The sequence below is a fragment of the Phaenicophaeus curvirostris genome, chromosome 4, assembly GCF_032191515.1.
Source record: "Phaenicophaeus curvirostris isolate KB17595 chromosome 4, BPBGC_Pcur_1.0, whole genome shotgun sequence".
Taxonomy (NCBI): Eukaryota; Metazoa; Chordata; class Aves; order Cuculiformes; family Cuculidae; genus Phaenicophaeus; species Phaenicophaeus curvirostris.
The window spans coordinates 54,174,945-54,187,203 of NC_091395.1; the positions used below are offsets into that span (position 1 = coordinate 54,174,945).

The window sequence follows — 12,259 nt, forward strand, 5'->3', positions numbered from 1 at the left end:
TTTTATTTGCCTTCTTTCCTTCAGTGGCGTTTTTTGTGTGTTTCCATCTTCCAGTGTCAACAGGAAGAAAGAAAATGGCTCTACACAGATTTTCAGATTGCTGGTTAAAGGATGCAGAGGAGGTTTTAAATCCCCTCTGGCCAGGAATTTACACAGACCTCCCTTTTCTTATGTGAATGTTCTGATTAGGTTGTTACAAACCAAAACAAACTTTTATTATGGATACAGCAGTCAGCTGAATGTAATAAATAGAAACATCATAAACTACTTAGACATCTGAAACTGCAGTGGACACAGAAAAAGCACCTGATATGAAAAACTTAAACTAATTAAATTAAATTTAATTAAAAGTCTGAGAAAACTTCTTTATGGAACTGCAGGCTTAGGGAACAGGAATATAATGCAATTTTTCCTTTTGGAGAATTTTCCCCTTTCCTACTTGCTTCTTGATGTCCTAAATAGACACAGTTCTTAGCTATAATTTTAACACAGAATGAGAAGACATACAGTCTTAGAGTAACAGAAAAGCATGACTACGTGTGATAACTCTTATTTGTAGTAGACTGAATTCTTTGAATAGAGAGAAACCAAAATCCTTCAGAATTTTACAGTAATGTTTCCTGCGCTTACTGCTATTGCAGACACCAAAAACACTCCTCTTTTCTCTAAAAACATACATTGTGCACATCAGAACATTCAAGTATCATGAAAAGTAGAAACTAAGAATTAAGAAAAAAATACAGGAACTATTAAAAATATCAGGTTCAAACCTGAAAATGTGAAAATACCTCTCTATGTACAAGCGATTAATAATAATAACTAAAAATATTCTTTCTTACCAATTCTAAGTGACTGCACATTAAGAAAAACCTTTTTATCTTTGTTAAGAAAAAAAAGGTAAAGCAAGCTGTTCAGTGTAAGTGAACTTTGTTTTCCTACACATCTAAGAATGCCAAGCTACTAGGCTAATACCTACTTAACATACCTTTTGATGTTTATTAAGTCTTAAGATAGAATGATTACTAGCATTCTGAAATACACTGACTGCTCCAGCCTGCAGTCAATACTAAAGAAGTCAGAACTTGGATTCCCCTATAACATAGGCTATTACAAGCACACTAACCCAGTTTTACTTAATTTCTATAAAATTCTGAACCAATTTCATCTTAATCTTTCCCACTATGGAAAAGTTCAGTTTTCAGTGAGGTACTTTGAACATACTGAGATGAAGACAGTAGTTATTGTTATGTTTCTCTGTGAAACCAAAACAGTAAGAGAAAATTTACTGTGCAAAAGGCTAAGCTTCTTTTTAAGTTACTCCAACGTTATAAAGTGAACTCAGGACAATCATAAGCCTCCCACCTCCTGCTACAAGCTAACTTTAATGCATATTTAAAACACAGAATACTAAATACAGCAAGATGTTTCTCCTCCTAAGAAGAAAAGACGAGAACAAATAACAGGTGGTAGCATGTGCCTAATGCATTACAGCAATAGAGACAGAAGCAGAGAATGGAGAAGCAAAGTCAGTTCTATAAATAAATGAGAAACAGGTATGAACCACATAAAAGAAATGTTTGGCATACAGAACGTTGTCTTTCTGTTTACCTTGTTGCAAAAAAAGCCCTAATTCTTCCAGTCCTTACATGATATTTGCAGCTGTCCTCTACACACTTTCTACAGTTTTTAACTACAACATAAACCATACTCCAAAACTGCATTCTGCAAAGGTGCTACTCCATGTAAGAAAGTAAAATTATTTCCTTATTATAATCACCTTTTACCTCTTTACAGCACTACAAAACTCTCTGACTTCCAAATTACTTCAGTGGGTGCAAATCTACTAGCAAGGTGTGCATTCCCTGTTTTAAACTTATTCACTCTTTCCACAGGGACAATGCAGTTTTGCAATTAATTAAACAAACTGAAGACAATTTTAAGCAATTTTGTAACCACATGAAAAGCTAAGTCATCTTGCTCACCCTACTGTCTTTCCAAAAAGGTTGTATCACCATCCGCAACTACATGGCTTTAAGTGTTGACAAAGGAATTCAGTTCAGGGATTAGATGCACCCATTTTAGCAGACACTGCAGTAAGATCTGCTTATATCAACTTCAACAAATCACGAATAGTCTTTCTTTAAAAATGAAGTTTTATATTATGAAGTCTCTGAGAGCAATAGCATGTTATGACATAACTGCCTCCCTGCTCTTTAAGTCTGTTTCCATCCCCATGCTATCATTCCCTCAGTTCTGTCAGCACAACAGCATGGACAATACCTGAATAAAACCAGAGATCTGGCTTTTTAAGAATGCCAAACCTTCCCCCTCCTTTTTATAACTATTATAGTATTAAGCTGTAGTTTCACTGTGGGGGTAGGAATGAGCAATCAAATATAGAAATGCTTTAGGCTGCTATTTCTTATTTCATAAGATCTAATCTTATGAAACTGTTGCTTAATTATACCTTGGCTCCTATTTGAACTGTTACTACTGTGCATTAAATACTGTAACATGCTTCACTTATGCACACTTTTGTTTCACAATCTCAGGTATTTTCCTAGCTTTTAAGTGGCATGCTATATGAGCTATTAATTACACAGATGACAGATAGGGTAATGTTTGATCTAATTTAGCCCTCTAACACTTATTGTCCATGTTCAGTAGTCTGCTATAAATGGACTCTTCTTAATATGGGAGCAAAAAAACTTTGTGTACACAGAAGACTGTCCTTATTACAAATTATGACTCCAACAACTTAACTGGTAGTAGAAAGATGAAGTTAAACCTAAGAAAAATATTTTACTTCATTCTATGGTACAGAAACCACTACAACTTAGAACATTCCGAGGGTGCATTTGGGAATTTAGGAGGTTTTATTATATTATGTAAATATTTTTGAAGACAAAATGTAGAATGTGAAACCATCATTATTATTCTTGATGCTGTATCACATAGAACAGACAGAAATTAACTTTCAGTTTTCAAATAAATGTTGAAAACCATAAGTACGCTTAATGTATTCTAAATTGTTTAGGAAGTTCTGACCTTTTTTAAACAAAACATAGCACACGCTTTGAAGATGCACTTCTAACCGAATACAAAGTTACTTCAAAATCATACTAAACTTACCTGTGAGCTGGAATTCTGCGATCACCAGCAACCAATACCACATCACACAGTTGTTTGTGTCTAAGATAATTCTCCATCTTTTTAAAAGTTTGTTCCGCGTGGTTGAGAGCCTGAAAAAATTCATCTGAGGTACAGGGCTCCATAGTTTGACAAGATGATAAGGTATGACTGCTGTTGGAGGTTCTGCTTAAGACAATAACAGAAATCTTAAATCACACAATATTAAAGTGTGGCAATTATATGTACAGATGATAAAATAAAAATCACGTCATTTTAAAATTGACGTACATGATTTGTTTTAACATATATTCCCTTGCTATTTCATTTCCCTTCATAGTCATGCTTTCTCTCTTCTTCCAAACCTAATCTAAACACTTGTGAGAAAGTTACAATCACTTAATGTTGTGAAGTTTAGACTGGATATTAGAAAAACATTCTTCACTGAAAAGGTTGTCAAGTATTGGAACAGGTGCCCAGGGAAGTGGTTGAGTCACAATCCCTGGAGGTATTTAGAAGAGGTGTAGGTGGCACTTAGGGACACGGTTTAGTAGTGGACTTAGCAGTGTTAGGTTTATGGTGGAGTCAATGATCTTAAAGATCTTTTCCAATCTCAATTATCCTATGATTCTAAGGAATCAAACCTCTTCCTGCCGTATATGTTAAAGTCTTGCTTCACACTTAGCCTAAGTTGGCTAGAACAAAACTCAGCATACCCAGAACTACTAAAAGACTGTGGGCACGCAGGGGGTAAAAAACTTCAGGAAACATATTAACATACCACCACACCTACTGCATGCAGCCTCATGTTTCCAAAATGAGATCTAGCAGCACAAAACCAAATACAGGGTAAAAGCAAGGGTGGATGGGGACAAAAGTTATTCCTGTCCATACACACAGCGGCTTGGGAGGAGAAAAGAGGAACAGAAAAAACACAAAAGGAATGCATGGGCCTAGGACATAAGGGAGATGACTCCTAATAGCATACACTGAGGGAAGCACCTTCTCTTTTTCAGATCTTTAACTGATTACTACTGGATTTTCTACACTGCAGGCAACTTATAAAATACTCTGGACCAAAATATTTGGAAAGACATGGATTTACAAGATCTGCATCCCAACTCTGCTTTCACAAAGATGTCAGGAACTCAGGCAGCATGCTCATGGATAAATCTAGCAAGAGACTTAAAGCTCAGTCATTAGCCTAGAATATTAATCTCTAGACAGAGCTCCTCAAAATCAAAGCCTAAATTTTCAGCAGAAAATGTTCTGTAAAGATGTTTGTTGTTCATTTTAATTTTGATTAGTTTGCCTGTTTGTGAGGTTTTTTTATGTGCTCAGACAGCTAAAAAGGCCATGCAATCTGGCACTTAATTCTAAGTCTAGTAATGGATCAGAAATTAGGTACCTGCCTACCTACTTCCCTTGGAGGACTTTACCTTAAACATGTTCTCCAAAGTAATGGTTAGCCTTTTAGTTAAGGTGTGTGAACTTCTCAACCCCCAGGGAGTCACTTGTTCTGCCCCACACACCAAAGCTCTGACAAGCTGGAACTGGAATTCTTTGTGGTCATGTGAGAAACTGAAGCAAGGAACCCACACAAGTGAAAAATGTAACCATAAAAAATGGTTGAACCATATTTCAACTCAGATTCCTCAAATTATCTCCAATAATGATTAAAAAATTGTGATATCAGGGATTTTATTTACATTACAACCTCACAAATAGTCGTGTGCATATACATGCATGAATAAATATTTATCTTTAGATGTAACAGAAGAAGCAACAAACTGATATGACGAAGGACAAAACTTTTCAATCCAGTACTGTGCTGGACCAGACCCTCACTAGAGCTATTGCCAGCCCCAAGACTGCACATATGTACAGTCTGCACAGATCTCAAAGGTTGTCACTGGATCTTGTTCAGTAAGGAGAAATAATTGCAGTGGTGTCTGTTTTCCACCACCCACAATAAAGAACTTATTCAGGACACAGAGCCAAACTTAGTTCTTCCCCTCACCTGATGAAGTTCAACCCTACACCTGTCTCTTCTAGCCAGTAACTTACAAGCCATTTTCTGTAAGGAAGGAAAAGGAGAGGGAAAGAAAGATTAAGCTTCAGTGACCTATAAAAAGAACATGAAAGAGACCTTAATAGTTGAAGTACTTGCAATAAAACGAAAGACACAGCTTCAAGGCCTATTTATGTCTATTATCCTATGACCTCATATCTCTCTCCTTCCCTAAACTGTTTAATGAATCTCTTTCCCAGTTCAGTTTGCCACAGCCAAGAGAGCTTGGGAGAATACACAAACACAGAAAGAACAGAGGAAGGGAAAGATCTGCTTTTCTCTGTCGCTGCGCTAGTACTGAAATGCTTTCCTAAGTTCCTGGCCTACATCCCTTTCACCTGAAGAGAGGAAACCTGAGTATCTAATGCCGACCTGCGAATCCCATGCCCAGAGCAAACACCCAGCTGTGAGGTCCTGCAGCTCTGAGCATCAAGGCAGCTCTGCTCCTTTTGGATCTGGCGCTCACGTTTATCTTTCAGTATAGCTTGACCTTCCCCTCCCACAGGCTAGAGGCATTTGCTGCTCCCACACCCCTCCCACATACTACTAAGAAAACTACATTAAAGGCTGAGTCTGTAAGAGTGCACAAGAAGTGTATCGAAGAACCCTTTCTGCACGTTCCTCTAAGATTAAGATTTAAGACAGTATTTTTAACAAACTAAGTAGCAATATTGTTACAAATATCTTAGAACATTAGGTGGTAGGGTTTTCTTTTTGTCTTCTTAAAAACTTCAATCATACTTTTCTTGGTCCTTCTTTTCTTTCCCTATTTATGTCAAAAAGATCCACTAATTTTTATTAAGTACGGTACAATTTCAGGATGACTGTAAAAATATGTTGCTCTGAAGACAAGGTCTTTCCCCTGCTAGCTACACATTTGGTAATAAATATACATATACAAAGCATGCTAGCTTCAGCTTCTCTACCTAATGAAGAATTTATATAAGAGTATGCATTTTGAAATCAAAATCATATATACAAGCCGTGCTACAAACCCATTAATATTTAAAGGATTTTATTTCTTGAAGTAAGATATTTGGAATAATGAGTTCTGCTCCATATAACAGTTCATTGCAAAGCCATGAAGCAATTAACTGGGCTAGTACGTAGTGAAAAACCAGTTACAAAAGTAAAAGCACATGTGATGATGATGATGACTGGAGAGCTGAATCCGCACCTCTCCTTCTGCTGTTGTGTCAGACTTTCTTGTTGCACCTTGAAGCCACAGCACAGTTTTCAATATTAGAACACAGCAAACTGCATACACTTTCCTTCCTCCCGCTTTTACTGAACCTCTTTTCTCAATAGCAAGGCATCAGCATTTTTCAAATTTTACTGGGAAGAAGCGCAATCTGTTCCTATCAACAGGATTTGTTATTTTAATTATTTTAAAGCACTGAGATTAATTTTAAGGAGGAGTTACAATAGTTATTTTATAGCAATCACACATATTAATTAGCAACCTCTGAATTCCAGTAAGTATTAGCCTTGGCTATAACAAAGTTGCAAACCTGCTTTTTTCAAGCATTTATTTTAATTTCTTTTTAGGAAGGTACCCTTTAGGTTAAATGTTTCCACGTTTGTCTTTGAAATGAAAACAAAGCAAGCAAGACTTCATTATGACTAGAAAAGGTCCACTTCTCCACAAGATCATATAAAATCCTATGAATTCGTAAAACTGGAGTTTCACTGCAAGGTAAGTGTGACACGGTTAGATCAAGTGTACATAGTACAGATGCTGACCTTAATATACAAGTGCCACCTTGTCTCTCCTAACCTTTCGCAGCAAGCAACAGCTTATTTCCTTGCCTTAAAAAGTCACATTTCTTTTTACAGAAGCAACATATTGAAGTGCAGCTGGTTACTAGAGCCTTGACTGGTCAAATAAGTCAGGCAGAATTGCAATGGGATTTTGCTTTGCAAAATCTTGGTGGAGAAAATACCCGGAATATACTGCTACTACATCTACTCAGCTGGCTGGTTCACAGAGTCAAAAAACAAAGTCTGTTTTTCAAAAGATTACTATGCTCTGTCTTCTTTTCCCACGCCATCCACCACCCCAAGTCCAGCCCTTCTCCTTTCCCCTCAATTCCTTGAGGTATTGCCTCACTCGGCAGGAGACAGCTAATAACATGACTATCGGGAAGCTGTGCTGCACAGCCAGCTTGGCAGCAGATGAATCCTGTCCTTTTTCAATGAAGGCATTAACCAGGGTTTCTCTCCGTTAAACCGGTTGCCATTTGTGAGAAGTGACATTATCTTTGAGACTTCTGCCTACCTTCACATTAGAATGAAAGCAGCCCATGTGTTTTAAGGCTACCAGGGAAATGGCAGAGGTGATGCAGAACTCAACTTATAAACTTGGTCCCTTTAGGAAACCAAACTAAAAGCAAATGCTTTAGGTACACTACAGAAATATCCAGGCAGCCCTACACACCAACCCAAATGGCTTTCAGAGATACACTGAAAACGGTGCAAAATGGGAACTGGAACAAGTATAACATGTGCACAGAATTGGCTTAAATTCTGGTTTACATATGTTTCTGCAACACAAACTGAGTGTAGATGAAAGCATTAGGAGCAGTAAACACTGACAAAACTGTACAGATGGGAGAAAATACATGCTTTTCTCCTCACTACTATGTTTCCAGTGAACACCACTTTGTTTCTCAGAAAATGAAGTAACTACCATCATATTCTAAAGCTGAATATATGCATAAAGAATATTAGCTTTATAAATATGACATGTAAATAAACAGAAAATCAACAAATCAATATAGACATTTCAACATACAGAGATATTAAAACAAGTATAATGACATTTCAAAGAAGAAACATAGTAAACATATTAGTTTTATTGACACTCCAAAAAGGTTCAAAATAATAAAAGGAGTTTAGGAATAAGTGATGAAAATGATTGTATATGTGCAGTAAAATGGGTGTGACAGCCTTGTGTTTAGAGAAAACAATAAAGAGAAAAAAAAATAATGCATAGCACCTCTGACTATAAATCCTCTGCTCCTGTTTACATTCTTGTAATTCAAACCCAAGGATAAGGTCAGTGAAATCGAAAGCCCATATTTGACTGATCGAAGCAGAACCCTGCAATCATAAATGAAGGGTATGGAATTTGCTCTAGCAAATTACTGATAAGCTATAAGTTTCACTACTGTTCAAAACCAAAGACATCTATTCTGTTACCAGAACAGATAAATCTCCAACAGCAGGATTTTCTAAGTAAAAATATGCAGCCAAAACGTAAACTAATTGTCTACTTCTGAGACAGGACATAGGATTTTGCTGTACTGCATAACAAACCCATGATCTCAAGGTATATTTTTGGTAATAATATAATAAGAAGCTCCATTGCAATTTCAAGCCATCTTTAGGCTAGGGTAGTCAGTTGTTTAGGTCATACCCATTAGAAAAGATAAAGTGTATCTTCCCTTGGACAAATTAGGATACCTATTGAGGCAAGTCTTTTGCATTTTTAAACAAAACTTAAGTTTGCAACTTTCTCACTGCATTGTGATGGCTTCCTGCATTGCAGATTTTACATACAATGTTTCAATATAGTTTTAGAATTATTTTTTTCAGTTTGGTTGTTTACACTGCTGTCTCCAAGGTAGCTAACATTGTATTATGTACAGAGACCAGAACACAAATTACAAAAAGAATATGCCAGCTTTTATGATTTTATATTATACTTTGTAAGGAGTAAAATATTTCTTCCTTCAAAGTTAGTAAGATAAGAACCTCAGCTGCAGAGAATACAGTTTGCTGAAAAGAAGGACGCTGAAAGGATTCTTGGAAAAAGCAAGCAATGGTAAAAATCAGGAGACTCTGATATCAGAAGAGTATAAATAAAAGGAGGAAGCCATAGATGGTAACAATAAAGCCTGCTAAAAATCCATACTGTATCATAATTCTTCACAAAAAGGATTCTCAGTTACTGGCAGAGGCTGCCCAGGGAGGTGGTGGAGTCCCATCTTTGAAAGTGTTTAAAAGATGGCCAGATGAGGTGCTCAGGGACCTGGTTTAGGATAGTGGATGGGTACGGTTGGGCTTGATGATCTCAGAGGTCTTTTCCAACCAAGTGATTCTATGATTCTATAATTTAAGATAAGAAAAGACAACTGAAAAAGGACAAAAGTGACACTGGAGAAACTAATGAGCACTGTAAGGCTACACATGCACATGAACTTGAGGGCTAGTGATTTACTCTGTGCAAGAGAAAAGAATTATACCAATACTCAGAACTACAACCTTGCAATCAAAAGGCACAGGTTCAAGCAAACACAAATAAATACGCATTAACCTTAATCCAACTGGCATGAGTAACAACAGTCATGAGAACCTGGAGCACACACTCCAGTGTTACCTATGGTAGCCCAACAAAGATGTATACAGAGCCTGCTAAGCCAATACTACTGCATCTTTAATGGTTTTTAATTTTTATGAGAAAGCACGTAGGCATGTTTCATTGCAGCTAGATCTTTGATTATAGTGCTGATATTTCCTGTCTTTCTTCTAAGAGATGGCTTGGACATCTACACTTCAGTGTCATCACTAAGTGCAGTAGTACAAAAACATTCCTGATTGAGCTTTAATGTAGTCAAAGCATGTGACAATCACTGCAAAAGTATGGTTGCCTTGCACGGAAGCCCATTCTATCCAAATAAATAGCTAGAATCCCCAGTGGCTTTGCAAAGTTCATTCTGAAGCCACTTGTCACCTTATCTTCATTACAACATCTGCTGTTCAAGCTTACTAGATTACATCTGCCTCATATATGCTATATAATAGTGCTGCTCCAACTCTTTTCAAATGTGCACAGACAAAACCCAAGTGAAGATGTAATAGGCATGGAGGAAAATTAAAGAATTTTACCTGTCACATGGAAAAAAAAGAAATGAGAAGGCCAGATTCTCCATTGTAAAACAACCTTTCTTTCAATAAGTTTCTTATTTTTATCTAATTCCTGCATGTATATAGCAAAAAAACCCAAACCCAAACTCTTTTAATAGTTTTTTACTTCTTTTCAACTATTGCACTACTATCATGCCAAAATTATGGAATCTATCAACTCTCCTTATTTGACTGTTTACATTATTTTATTATAGGTGAGACACAGAAACGCACAGCACAATTAGGGGCCCTAAAGAACTTACAGCCTCAATGGTCAGTAAGACTGAAGTGGAAAAAAAGACCTATCAAAGGTTTCTGTAGATTGAAAACTGTTGGGGGCGCAAACTTCAGATTTGAAGTTACAAACTCCAAACTCCAAGATTGTTCATACACAGTGAGACTGCAGAGTAGCTACCACCCGTTACATTCAAGCACTGTCTTAAACTCAATTACAGACATCTTACTAAGCTATTTGAGGTTAGGACACAACCGATGAATTCCAAAATATTGCTTGTATTTAATGTTCAGATATAAATATACATTTTATATTATACTTGAATATATTTCCATACTTCAATCTATAGCAAAGTAATTCTAATATTTTAATGCATGCCTGAGTGAAATGAACCAGATACAATACTCTGCACACTAAGAACGCTCTAGGTATTTTTACCTTGATATCCACTGTCTTTTCAAGGTCTGTGGACCTCTGCTGCTTAGGCACCACCAAGAAGTTAAGAAAAACATATCTTATTGCTAATAGGCCTGAATTTGCTATACAAGAATCTGCACATCTGTTGGAAAATTTTAAAAAGTGTACAAATCCAAAATTATGACCATTGCCTTGGGAATGAAGCAGAGTTAAACAGCAGCAACAGAGGAAATCTAGGAGACAAAAATCTGCAAAAGAACTCAAACCTCACTAGCCCAGTAAACAATGATTCAAGCTATTGCTGATTACAAACAACACATACGAGTCTGATGTGAACAGCACTATAGCTGACTAGCCCTGATCTCTGAATCTGAATGATGTGTCTGCATCTCAGATGCAGCCTTTGTCAAAGATCTGGTACTAAACTTGGATTTTGCTAATCCCTTATGCCACCAAGCTCCCCACCAATAAAAAATGAATTCTACAGCAGCTTTCCTCTAAATGAATCTTGTAATGATCTAAAGCTTTTATGATTATGAAGACCTGATCTAAATGCTTTTCTACCTGTGCAATATAACACGGCAAAGAGGAAAGATGATAGATACACACAAAGCAGTAGATCTGCTTCTGTCACTTCATGCTTTTAGGACTTGTAACTAACTGGACAACGAATTACAGACAAGTGAATAAATAAGGTAACTCCACAGCTTCTGTAAAAAAGTTTTAAAAAAGGATTTTTTTCATATACACAATTTGTTTCTAATGGAGGCAACAGGGTTTTCATATGGGAAAAAAGCCCTCTGAAAACTACATGGATGAACGTGTTGGGGTTTTTCAATAGATAGGAAGCTATATTTCAGGGCTAATAAAGACTAATTAAGTTCTTATAATCAGAAAAATTCCAGCTGTTTGGTAAACTTATGTAGTCTGTTCATCAGCTTATACATTCTTAACAAAGTGAACAAAACATGGTTTAAGTACAGTCTCCTTATGACAGACACAGATAACAATACAAACCAAGTTCTTACACTACCATTAGTTACACGCTAAATTGTACCAACACTGAACTCAACATTTATCTAAAATACTTATTTTAAGGTATGAAAGTAAAAAACTAGAAAGAATTACAAGATAATAAAGGAATTACAAATAACTCTAGATGCTATAGATGATTAAGCACATAATTAAAAAAGTACTTCAGATTTACTAAGTTCATGCCCTATGTGCATATCCTGTAACAGTCAGGTTCACCTGCAAAAAAACCCACAATGCAATATAGACTTTCCCCGCACCTAAATAAGTATCTGCAGTTCTCCAGTTCTACAAAGTAAAAAATCAGTATTGTCATATGTAAATTCTTCTCCAACTATTAAGAACAACTTTGTAGTAATTCCAATCCACATATTTATCTCTTAGAATTACATGTCTTTTCTACACTGACTGCCTTGCTACAGTGAGAATATCCTGTTTGGGGTAATAAAAATTTCACATCACAAGTA

At 36.4% G+C, this 12,259-nt stretch overlaps 1 protein-coding gene across 5 annotated transcripts in view; it reads right to left on the bottom strand.

Annotated features, from left to right (window-relative positions):
- Window positions 1-12,259, bottom strand: part of KLHL5 (kelch like family member 5) — a 58,571-nt gene that overhangs the window by 27,147 nt on the left and 19,165 nt on the right. For 3 of the 5 annotated variants that reach the window (XM_069856187.1, XM_069856185.1, XM_069856182.1), the window contains one exon: window positions 3,133-3,318. In XM_069856187.1, the coding sequence (XP_069712288.1) occupies window positions 3,133-3,275 (143 nt within the window). In that variant the 5' untranslated portion in view covers window positions 3,276-3,318. The remainder of the gene's footprint in view (window positions 1-3,132; window positions 3,319-12,259) is intronic. The other 2 variants (XM_069856186.1, XM_069856183.1) reach the window with 1 other exon arrangement.